At 37.8% G+C, this 13,198-nt stretch overlaps 1 protein-coding gene across 1 annotated transcript in view; it reads right to left on the bottom strand.

Annotated features, from left to right (window-relative positions):
• The window catches only part of CFTR (CF transmembrane conductance regulator), a 145,472-nt gene that overhangs the window by 95,647 nt on the left and 36,627 nt on the right, over positions 1-13,198 (bottom strand). The window contains exons 9-11 of the mRNA XM_004602252.2: positions 10,898-11,144; positions 8,061-8,153; positions 416-604 (exon numbers count right to left, since the gene is read on the bottom strand). Of these exons, the coding sequence (XP_004602309.2) occupies positions 416-604; positions 8,061-8,153; positions 10,898-11,144 (529 nt within the window). The remainder of the gene's footprint in view (positions 1-415; positions 605-8,060; positions 8,154-10,897; positions 11,145-13,198) is intronic.

Genomic DNA, 13,198 nt, shown 5'->3' with positions numbered 1-13,198 from the left:
GAATGCAGCTAACTGGGTTTAATACCCAGCACCGTATTTGGTACCCCACCCCTGCCCACCAGAGTGACCCCTGTCCACAGAGCTGCCAGAAGTAAGCCAAAGCACTGTTACATGTACTCCTACCAAATGAATGCTTTTTAAATTACAATTTACTAATGTCCAGCAGGTATAATTCACCATACTAAGTACTGTACAAAACATTTTTTAAATTATCAAAGAAAAGTCACTGGAAACAATGTGAAACCATAAGAAGATGCTACTACCAATAAAATAATTTGAAACATAATGTTCCATTTGTGCTTCTGATACTCAATGTATGAATTTTCTGAAATTCTTTGCTACATTTCAAACTTTTCTGATAAAGAAGGAATGCGTGTCCTGTTGAAATTTAGTGATGAGGAATAATAAGGACTACCTTGCCCGCTCCAGTAGATCCTGCAACTGCCAACAATTGTCCTCTTTCTATTTTAAAATTGATATCTTTCAGGACAGGAGTACCAAGAAGTGAAAAGTTGCTGAAGAAGAGGCTGTTATCATCATTGGAAATGCCACTATCATTATTATTATTATTTTCTTTTGCTTTTTCAAATAATCCCCCAAGTCCCTGTGAAAAGAAAAACATAAAATAAATGGGGTTTTATTTGCAGCTTTCCTCAATAGCTATTTGTTTTATCTATGATTGGTTTCAAAAGCACATTATTCATACATTTTATAGCACATAATTATAAAATTCATGATTCCTAAGGCACGCAATCTACAGCATTTAAAATTTTTCAATAATAAGATATAATTATCTTCAGATTGGAATTATAACCAGGTTGTAACTTCTAGTCTATCATGCCAGTAATCTTACTCTTAAGAATTTCAAACCTTTTTAAAAAAAAAGTTATCACAGGGAATGAGAATGACAGATAACTCCATGGAATTCCATCTACATTAAAATAGTTGGAAGAAGAAAATTCCTTTTTGAAAATTCTGTTTCTCTGTCCTGTGAGAATTTTTAGAGCAGTGGTATTCAAATTAAAGTAAAAATTATTTATTTTAATTTTGACAGAAGCTTAGTGCAATCAATTTCTATATCCTCAATATCTAAATTGCTTGTTTCTAAAGTAACTTGCCTCAGAATTTGCCTGCTGTTTTTCTTTTTTTTTTCCCACCTCCCTCTCACAACTATTCTTTCCTCACTTTACCACTTTACACTGAATGAGCAACCTTCTCACCAATCAAATCTTACTGTGTTTCATTTTCCAAAATGTAAATACCCCTAAGACAAAGATAATGAGAGTAGTACAGGGTAATTTGATTTCTCCTAAGAGTCTCTACAAGGAAAGCCAGAAATATTGAAGAAGGAAACATGAATCTTATTCATGTTTAAACCTAAGGCAATCTTATGTGTCTTACCTAGATTAGAATTGTATTTCTCAAATAAACTGGAGAATGCCATTTCCATCAGCTAAGTATTCATTAATATTTTTCCCTTAGTTTCAAATAATTTAGTAGGCAATATTACTACTGTCTTCATTTTATGGTAAAGTTAGACGTTTTCTGACAAAGAAAACCAGCCACATTTAGCTGATTGGCTGGAAAATATGAATTGACCTTATAAATGCATTTACCCTCATGATTGGAAGGAGCTCAATGGCATAACACTTGCCCTGCATGTAAACTGAGCCTTGGATTCGATCCCTGGCACCACACATAAAAGAAATGCTCCTCTAAATTTATACATCTCACAGATTGAAAGGAAGAAAGATATTGACAAACATTCATTAGTTAGGCACAAATTATAAAATCCAATACTTAAAAAATTACAAAAATTCAATGTTTAGATAGTATGCAATGAACACGAATGGAATGCTCTGTTAACACATACTGAAGTAAAAAATTTATGAGTCAATATAAAATTTTAGAGGCATAAAATTTCTTAAAGTTCTTTAAGCTTCATAGCTTGAAAACCACTACACTGAGATCTTTTCTTAGAGATGGCTAACATGCTCCTCAGCCATCAAACAACTGAAAGCAAAACAATGAAAATACTTAAAAACAAGACAAGTTATTCATCTTATCCTTATTTACGTAGCGAATCTGTATTTATTGCTGCCTCTGTAATAAATCCCACTTTAAAAATCCCACTTGGGAGAGTAACATGTTAATATCTATTAATGTTGCAACATGTTTCGTGATATAATTAAAAACCATGCCAAGTTCTATGGGAGTATGTTAAAGAGAGCAACAGACCCAGGCTGGACCTTGTCCAAGAAAATGCCACACAGAGGCATGGAGGATATAATCGGGATTTCACAAGAGCAAGGAATGATACAGGTGTATCCAAAAAATAAATTACATGTGCAATGATTTAGGCTTAAAAGAACAAAATATGCCTCAGGAACTGTAAATAGCTAAGTTAGATGTATTTGGAAAAATGGAAAGAGGTTGTGCTTGTAAGGTGGATAATGCAGACAGGTAGCAGGTTTTGGTGTACAGATTAAGGGTGGGACTTTAATCCAATAAACACTTGGACCAGTGGAGTTTTCTTTTGTTAACTAATCATTTTATTTTTTATTACAGAATTAAAATCTAATTTCAAGAAATTTTAAAATCACAGAAAAGCTGAAAGAAGAAAACAGGAGTCAGCTCCAAGAAGACACCATGTTTGACATTTCAACTACTATTTTTCCATTTTTTTTTACAAAAAATATATAAATGTATACTCATACATATGAAAAAACATGTTCATTTTACAACATTAAGGAAAAGTGAAGGTTTGTGATCAGTTTTGTTTTCTCCCTTCATAAAAATCCTATTTTCATACTATTAAATATTCTTTTCTTTCTTTTTCTTGAGCCTCCCAAGTGATTCCAGAAACCCCTCCTGACACTTCTTGGCCAGCCCAGTGGCAATTCCATGCCAAGGTTCAAGGATGTGATACTTCTTAGTGCTGCAATGCCAGGGACTATCAGACTACCCTGGCAGTACTTGTGCAGGGTTCCAAGACCACCCCCCACAGTGTTTCAGGGCCTCCAAGGCCACTCCTGGTTGGGAGCAATGCCTGCAGGTCTGTAGCCAGAGATGTCTGGGGAGCCAGTGGGGATCAAAGTTGGATTAGCATCTGTAACACATGTGTTTTAACCCCTGGACTCTCTGGTCTCATTAAATACCCATTTAGATATAATATCAATTGTAGAATAGTGTCTAAGAAAATGTATAAATTATAAACAGTTCTATATACTTGGAATCATATTGCTTTAAAAATATAATTCACTTATATTTTAATCTAATCAATGATTACCTGATATATGTACTTTTCTATAAGCCACGAAGCAAAATTTTTCATTATTATTAATTATTATTCATTACCACAAGTATAATTTCCAGAAAAGGAGATATATACAATTCCAATTCTTTTTAAAGTAATCCCCAAATTTCTTCCATAAACGTAGGAGAGTTTTCAGTAACCCTTATAAAAATTGTCACTTGTTGGTTAGGAGTTTATTTTGTTTGGTTCTGTCGCTGCAGTTTTATAGGGAAATGGAATATCATTCTAGAACTTTTACAAATAAGTTCTTGGCTGATTTCTACTAATGCTGAACATTTTCAATTGTTTTTTGTCCTCTGTAGTTGTGAGTGGATTAGTTATACCTATTGTGTTTATCTGTCTTTCTTTCATATTTATAACAAATTGGATGGTGGATAACAATCACTACAACTGTCTGAGCTTTAGTCTCCTGAGTTATTGAGTGTATTAAGTGAAGATATAGATAAATAGAAATATTTCATAGAAAGTGGCAGTCATTTTTATTCTAACGAGGTGGTGTGGTGAGAAGAGTAAAGCCAGAGAAACTGAGTGTTTCACTCTGCCATACCTAGTTATCTAACACTTCTCTGGTTATATAAATTCTCAAAGTCTCATCTTCCTAATACATAAATAGAAATCTTACCTACTCACAAGTTTGGGATGTGGGAGGAGTCATCTATAACTCATCAGGAACTTGTCTTTTGAATGACATAGTGGATGGTGATAGCATCAAACCAGATGGTGAACACAGAGGAAGGAATATGTTTTAAAAGCTTGGAGGTGATAAATGTGAAATGCTGCAGGAACATCAAGCAAGTTGGAAATATATTTTGGAAGTCCAAGAAAGAAAGCAGGGTCAACAACAATACAGTGAAGTCAGTTGATCTCTGTAGGTTTGAGATCACCTACAGAGAACATGAAAATAAGGAACCTGAAACACATCCGTATTGAAATCCAGGCAGGAAAAACATGGAAGGTATGTTTGAAAATAAATAACATGCGAAGAGCGGTTTATAATTTATAATTTTAAAGGCAAATTTTAAAATTAAAGACACTAGAAGAACTGTAGCCAGAGAGATAGTACAGGGGTTAAGGTACAGGCCTTGCATAAGGCTGGCCCTGTTCAATATCCATGTGGTCCTCTTAATATCTCTGGGTGTCACCGTGGAACCTTGGCCACCACAGGTCTGGAGAAGACTTCATCCTCAGGCGGCCAGCCTGGTTGGCTACAAATCACTGAGAAAGGGTGCCCAGTCTTACTGAGCACTGCCTGGGAAGCCCTCCTAGCCCCTTAACCCTCACTGGGACTGGAGAGTCAGTACAGAGTGTAGGGCACTTGCCTACATGGGCAATCCAGGTTTAGTCCCCCAGCACCACATATGGTCCCCTGAGCCCCTCCAAGATTGATGCAAGAGAGCAGAGCCAGCAGTATGGCCTGAGCGCAGCTGGGTGTGGCCCAGAAACCAAACATAAATAAATAAATAAATAAATAAATAAATAAATAAATAAATAAATAAATAGAACTTACAACACCTTTAATAGATTGGTGAGGAGAGAATACAGGTTATGGAGAAGAAAATATGAAAAAAGGTAAAGAAGGAAGAAAGGTCAGATTTGTTGATGAGGCCAGGTGAACAAAAGTGAGGAAATATAGTCTCTTAACTTGAAAACACTTAAAACATAAGAAGGAATCCATTGGAAAGAGAAACGGATAAAATGAAGCAAGATGATAATAGCTCAGCCAGGAGCTGGAGGAGGCGTATGTACTTCTTTAGAATAGGTAGGATGAAAAAAAAACCTAAGGATAAGGAGAGAAATTGGGAGTAGCATTTATTCAAGATGATGGCTTCTAGCATTTGGTGATTCCTCACCTGTCAGGTTCCTGACTTCTGTAGTAAAAGGCAAAGAGGTAGGAGGTATGGTGAGAAGATGAGCAGATTATGAGGGAAGGCTGTGGGTTTCAAAAAAGTAATAAAATCTATGAGGCAGGGGAGATAATAAAGAAAGTAAGGTGCTTGTCTTGCACACGGGGGACCAGTGGTGATCCCCTGCCCTGCATATGGTCCCCAAGCCTTCCAGGAGTAAGCCCTGAGCACTGGAATGGCTTTTAAAAAGGGCTAGCACTCTAGAACTGTAGCACTGTCATCCCGTTGTTCATGGGCACCAGTAATGTCTCCATTGTGAGACTTGTTACTGTTTTTGGCATATAGAATGCACCACGGGTAGTTTGCCAGGCTCTGCCATGCAGGAGAGATGCTCTCGGTAGCATGCCGGGCTCTCTGAGAGGAACAGAGGAATCAAATCTGGGTTGGCCACATGCAAGGCAAGTGCCCTACCCGCTGTGCTATTGCTCCAGTCCTAAGAAGTGATAAAGGATTTTCCAAAAGGATTATTAGGCCTAGATGAGGTTGAAAATCTAGCTATAAAATTTTAAATGAACAAGAGTGTATAATTATTTTTTTGGTAGCTCCACCCTCATGGAGACTGACAACGTGAATATTCTGCAGCCATAAACTTAGCAAATGAAAGAAGGTTGATGGTAGTATTTCTGGGAGAACAGCAATTAATGCTATTGGATTAAGAGACTCTGATTAAAGCAGGAAGGATTTTTTTCATTCACTAAGGCCATATGCTTTAATTAAATTGAAGTTTTTAGATGCTATTACATAGACTTTTTTTATAATTTATTGATTTTTTAATTAGTGAGTCACAGTGAGGGTTCAGTTACAGATTTATACATTTTCGTGCTTGTTTTCCCCTCATGCAATGTTCGAGAGCCCATCCCTCCACCAGTGTCCATTCTCTACCACTTATGAACCCAGTATCCCTCCCACCCCCTATCCCATCCCCCCACCCCACTCCACCTCTGTGGCACAGCATTCCAATTTGTTCTCTCTCTCTCTCCTTTTGGGTGTTGTGGTTTGCAATAGGGGTATTGAGTGGCCATCATGTACAGTCTCTAGTCTACTTTCAGCGTGCATCTCCCTCCCCGATAAAGCAGGAAGGATTTTAAAATGAAAACGGAAGAACCTAGAAATATTAATAATATTGAAAGGCAGGAAGCGTGGGATGGAAAGACTGAGAGCTGAAAGTTGTAGGATATGAAAGAGACTTCAGAGTGTGACATTTCCAAAGTAGAATGAACTCAATACTCACAAGACTTGGGATACCACTAGGAGAGGAAGCTTCTGAAAGAATCACTCCAGAGCATTAAAAACTACTGGCAAGATTTGAAGGTTTACTCATGCAGACACCAATGTCTCAGACAAGAGGGTCCAGGTTTAACAAGAACACAATCATGCTGTTGATTCTCTCAAGGACTATCTGAAGTTTGAGGTGAAAGTCAAAGACTGGAGCTTGAAGTGATAAGTAGGTGGAAAGTAATGGTTTAGTAAAAGTGTTATAGACGACAGACATTTGGGTCCAAATTCCAACTCCAGCTCTTGCCAAGTGAGCTGAATCAGGTCGCCATTAAAGTATCCATTTCTTTATCAGTAAAATGGACATTTTAATATTTCTTATGTCAAGAGAACTTTAACTGAGACAAAACATAAAGCGCTACTCTTTGAGCCTAGCACATACTAAGGACTCCTGTAGCACTGTAGCACCGTTGTTCATCGATTTGCTCTAATGGCCACCAGTAACGTCTCCATTGTGAGACTTGTTGTTACTGTTTTTGGCATACTGAATACACAACAGGGAGCTTGCCAGGCTCTGCCATGTGAGCGAGATACTCTCGGTAGTTAGCCGGGCTCTCTGAGAGGGACGAAGGAATCGAACCCAGGTCGGCCTCGTGCAAGGCAAATGCCCAAGCCACTGTGCTATCACAGTACACTATTTTAATAGAAGGAAGAAAAGCAAAATGAAGGTTTTTTTTCACCAGTGTAGGAAATCAATGATCTGAAAATAGTGTTGAAAAGAGGAAAACTTATTTTTCCTTTGCCATTGAAAGCCATAACATCAATCTGGTCATTACATTACCCCAACTTTTGAGGCATATAAGGAAGATTTTCTAAAATGAAGCAAAGTGAAGCCATGGTTATCAAGTCACATTATGTTAATGAAACCAACTCAAGATTTGTGGGCTATGCAGAAACAGAATATTAGTTTCATAATTCCCACCTTTCTTCAGCAGAAATAAGCAATAAGGAAAAAAGAACTCACTAGGTATTTGCAATAATCAAAATTGTTCCTTTAGAGGCACAAGATCACAGATAATTTTATTTTATCAAATACGGATAATATGTAATAATAAGCAGAAATATTTTAAAAGACACAAGACAATGCATCTGTGAATTGGCATACAGAAAGCCTGTGGGAGTAAAACTTGAGGTGAGAGAAAACAGCGTTTATTGAAAAATGATTATGTGCAGGGAATTCAATTTCCACAACAAATTTTCAAGACAAACATTAATGTTCCTATTTTGGAAATAGAGAATCAAAATCTCCACAAAAGTAATTTGGTCTGTATTTTACAAAGAAAAAGAACCAGGATTCAAATCTTGTTCTCATTTCAATCCTAAACATATGATTTGTATTGCTTCCAAATCTGTCATATTAAGCAAATTATAACCTGGGGGATGGGGAGAATGATGATTCTATATCATATTTAATAATCCTGGGTCTCTATTTCAAAATTTCTGAGGGTTTTTACCCTTCCAGTTCTATTATCCTTCAAATTTTTTTGCTCATTAGGACTAAAATCAAATTTACAAAGGAAGAAAAAGGCTCAATTATTTAAATATTTAAATATTTAAATTCTGACCTCTTCCCAGTAAGCTGTTGCATTCTCCATCTCTACTTCTGTAGTTGTTAAGTTATACTCCAATGTCTTATACTCTTGCTTTTGCAAGAAATCCTGTTTAAAGAGAGAGCAACAACATATTTAGAACTGGAAAAGCACCAACCAACCAACCAACCAACAAAAAAAAAACTCTTACTTATCAAGCACTAAGACTTATCATATTTGAAATGCACTCTTTACACATGTGATATTTGAGGAACCCAGGATTAGATAGCTGGTAAACCACTTGCTTGCATGCAGCCAACTCAGGTTCCATGCTCTGCACTGCTTATGGTTCCCAGAGTACCACCAGCAGTAATCCCTGAGCACAGAACCAGGGGTTATCCCTAAGCACAGCCAGGTGTGCCTCAAAACCAAATAAATAAATGTGATATTTGATAAAAACTTCTTTTGTGCAATAGATCTTTACATACCACAGCTTGCACCTGGTATTATTATATGTTAAACTTTGTTAGTAAAACATCCAGGAGTTGGATAAACTTCCAATAAAGCATCCAGGAATTACATCATGAAATGTTTATTTTCAACCACAAAACATAGGGAAAAAAATCTAATGTTTTGGGGCTGGAGCAATAGTACAGTAGGTAGGGTGTTTGCCTGGCATGCGGCCGACCCGGGTTCGATTCCCAGCATCTCATATGGTCCCCTGAGCACCACCAGGAGTAATTCCTAAGTGCAGAGCCAGGAGTAACCCCTGTGCATCGCCGGGTGTGACCCAAAAAGAAAAAAAAATCTAATGTTTTTAACTGTACAAAACCTTTGTCAATAGAAACATAATTATTACCATATATCTGAATTCTATAAAGGTCTAAAGATCTCTATTATATAATTTAAAGCATTAAGCCTTAATTTCAAAAGAAGTATTCTATTGTGGTCTCCAGAGCACAGTATTCCTTGGAAAGGTAAGAGTGTAAGGAAGGAGTAAGTCTATACATTCTGCTATGTTTGCTTTAGGGGTTATGAAAGCAGCCTGGTCCTAGATTCAGCTTTATGGTTTTCTTTTGTTCTCTTCCTCTATCTTTTAGTTTCTTCCAGGTTTGTTTTCTATTCCTCTCCACTGACTCTTCTCTTTGATGTTCTCTGTTCAGATTTGAGTGTCTGTTTCTACATCCCTTCCACCTAAACACTGATTCATTCACTCTCTCTCCCTCTCTCTCTTTCTCCCTCTCCCTCTCCCCCCTCTCTCTTCCCCTCTTCCTGTCCCTCTCCCTCCCTCCCTCTCATCCTTTCTCTCCCCCTCCCTTCTCTCTCTCTCTCTCTCTCTCTCTCTCTCTCTCTCTCTCTCCTTCCTATGGCTTAATGAGATAACAAAGAAAGTAAGAATATTCCATAATTTCCTTCCACCCCCTACCCACCCCACAGGTTAACAGGTTAGTGGGTTAACAGAAAAAAATAAGATTACTACAAAATTTGCTCTGGTTCTGGCTATATTCACCAATTTGCATAATGTCAAAGTCAGTCTTTTTTAAAGTTATATGAACAATGGTGATGAGTGAGTGGAAACTGGGGATGGCAGGGCCTTTCTGAGGGGGGTGTAGTCACAGCTTGTAGAGGATGATGACCCAGTTTTCTGTCCACTCCAATTCTTCAAAGGACACTGAAGACATGATTTGTTACACAGGTGACATCTCCCAATTGCAAATGTTGGCAATTAATTCAAATAGTTTTTATGACCACCCCCCTTTTTGGGAAGGGAGAGGACCACACCCTGTGACGTAGTATTTACCATGAGGTGCTAGGGATCAAGCTCAGGCCTCCTGTGGGCAACATATCAGCTCCAGTGCTCTGACCTATTTCTCTAGCCTTCAATGCTTATCTTATTTTTTTGGTTTTTAAGCCACACCCAACTAATTCCTCCCTCACTCTGTGCACTCAGGTATCACTCCTAAAAGGTCTCAGGTGACCAGATGCTATGCCCGGAATTGAACCCACATCAGTTGCATGCAAGACTAGCATTTTACCTTTTCATTCTTTTTTTTTTTACCTTTTCATTCTTACCTTTTTACTCTCCAGGACCTAATTTTTTGAATGTAAAGTTTAAACAAAACAAATCTAGGGGTCAAAACTAAATTTATAGTCCATTATCTCCAAATCCTGTTCTGAATTAACAATTGAAGAACCACCTTCAACTCTTTCATCCTTCATCCTCACTTTTATTTACATCACAGTATTTTATTTTCTGGATTAAATATTTAATTTAATATTAAATATAAAAAACAAAAAATTTGATCTGCATATTAACTATAGAATTATAAACACAGAAGTACATGGTGGCTATTTAATTAGCCCTTATAACTTGAATTTCATTACCTGAGGACTTTAGAACTATTTGATTCATCGACTACATCAGCATTGCTGAGATTCTAAAGTAATTAATGTGGCATAAAATGCCTTTCTAATCCATTTTACTAACCTGATAAATGCTTGTAAAATTTCAAGATGAACATTTATATATTGCTAGCTGAAAAACCTTATAAATCACTCATTAAGTCTACCCATCTTTTTGCACATTTGTCAAGTTTATTAGAGTCAATGATTAGAGTCAATTTTCTCATCTGAATAAAATCCTCCAGAATGCCTAAACAATATTTTCTTAATTTCTTTGACTCAAGATCATAACAAGAACCTTCATTTTGTTTCACTACAAGCACTCATGAGATCAATTATAGTCAACAGGAAAAACGTCTGCAAATTAAATAGGTCTAAGACCAAGTCTTAGTATTTACAGGGTTTGCCATTATAAAAGTTTTAAAATGTTCTAGACCCATTGTATGCGATGTTCACTCATGACACATTACCTGTATTTTGTTGATGGCTCCAAGAGAGTCGTACCATGTTTGCACAGCCCAAGGAAACTGCCGTGTGACTGTCATGCGCAGAACAATGCAGAATGAGATGGTGGTGAATATTTTTCGAAGGATAATGCCTTTGAGCAACGCGTAGGGAAGCACGGACAAAAACACTACGAAAAAGCCTGAGAAGAAGAAAGCTGAGCTATTGAAGTATCTCACATAGGCTGCCTTCCGGGTCAGTTTCAGTTCTGTTCTATAAAAAATAAATAAATAAGATTCAGGATGGGTTTTTTTTTTTCACTTCTCAATAGGGAATTTGGGAATCTAAAATCTGGATGTGGGTTCTCATCTTTGTGTCTACGTTCTGCTCTGGATGCTAGCCTGTCTAAGCTGTGTGCTTTGGGATAAGTTATTTCACTTATGCTCTTGCTGCTAGGTTCATCATAACGCATGTATGGCTTACGATACCCACGAATGCAATTTTTAATTCTAATTAATAATATCAATTATTATTAACATAACTGCTATAGTCATGTTGTATCTTTATGACATTTTAAGATTAGTGAGGTTTTTATCATTTTTTTTATTTGTTGGTGGGCTGGTGTTTGAATTATTAAATATGCATAGGAAAACAGTGTTGCAAGACTTGCAAAGGATTTGAAAAGACAGACATATCACGGATTCCCTCATGGACTTTCCTCATTTAGAAACTGTATCCGGGCTCTGGAGAAAACTGAAAATAACATATAAACCACAGAGCAGTGGTTCACATATCTACGAATGAGTGAAAAAAAAAACCACCTGAGAAACTCATTAAAATGCAGTTTCAGGCCCACCTCTTAGAGCTACTAATAGACTAAATCTGTGATAAGATGCTAGAACTCATATTTCTAAAAAGAACCGAGTAATTCTCAGAGCAGAGAGCTAGCTCAAAAGACTGGTGTGCACACCTTGAAAGTGCAGGAGTAGGGCGTTTGCCTAGCACGTGGCTGACCCGGGTTTGACTCCCAGCATCCCATATGGTCCCCCGAGCACTGCCAGAAGTAATTCCTGAGTCCATGAACAAGGAGTTAACCCCTGTGCATCACCGGGTGTGACCCAAAAAAGCAGAAGGAAAAAAAAGAGGGGCTAGAGCAATAGCACAGCGGGTAGGGCGTTTGCCTTGTACATGGCTGACCTGGGTTCGATCCCCGGCATCCAATATGGTCCCCTGAGCACCACCAGGAGAAATTCCTGAGCACAGAGCCAGGAGTAACCCCTGAGCATCACTGGGTGTGACCAAAAAAGCAAAAAAAGCAAAAAAAGAAAGTGCAGGGCTGCAAGTTCAATCCCTGCATAGCATGGCCCCCTGAACACTGCTGGCTGGAGGCTGGGTTGCCCCCAAGCACCACAGAGGTCACCCTGTGGACCCCACACACTGTTGGGCCCCAATGGTTGTGGGTTGCTTGATGTGTCTTTGGACCCCCTGAGCAATGCTTGGCAGAACCTTCACAGAAAACCAAAAGACCCAGATTACTTTGTTATGTGAAGCTCCTTATTATAAGATCATAACAGAATAGATCCTGTGAGACTCTCTCATTCGAGTCTAACTATTCGCAATCATATTATAATTTCAATCTTCTACTGTGAACTGAAAATATGAGCTATTTTTTTAAAGGCACAGATAAGAGGTTTAAATGCCCCAAAGGGGAGAAAACAGGGAGTGTGGACGCTGGCAAGAACACAAGAACAGAGTGCTGCCTTCAACCTCTGTTCCACTATCATAGGACCACAAAATTTGGAGTCAGTGCGAATCTCTTCATTCAGTTCTTGAAAGAAGCAAGCAGCAGTCATAGCGATAAGCAAAGAGGCTTCTGGTGGGAGGAACAACTGTTATGCCTGGCATTTAGGGTCCAGTTTCCCGTTCTTATATAATACAGGAAAAGCAACTCTCGTTTTGAAATAAAAGTCAAAGGCAATTTATTTTTAAAGTGTAAAGAAAAATTTAATCCCAAGAACACCGATGAGGAAAATGAAGTTCACTCTGCCCCACCTAGACTGATTCAGTGTCTAATGAGGTTTATCTCTTTCAATTATTTGTCATTGAAGATAGATTATGATTTCACAATCTTTCTGGCATTTGACTCTTGGCTCGACCAGACATATAGCTTCACCATCTCAAGCCAGCTTCTCTCCCTTTGAGACAATAGAACTCATGTCCACAGAATGTTCTTGTATGACTATTAACAAGATAAAAGACTGATAACTAGGGCCCAGACACTTAGTATCTATCGTGTTGTGTCCATGGCTTTCTACAACTAAGAATAT

The sequence above is a fragment of the Sorex araneus genome, chromosome 1 (assembly GCF_027595985.1).
Source record: "Sorex araneus isolate mSorAra2 chromosome 1, mSorAra2.pri, whole genome shotgun sequence".
Classification (NCBI taxonomy): Eukaryota; Metazoa; Chordata; class Mammalia; order Eulipotyphla; family Soricidae; genus Sorex; species Sorex araneus.
The sequence above is the reverse complement of the archived record's forward strand: the minus strand, read 5'-3'. Positions and strand labels throughout refer to the sequence as shown.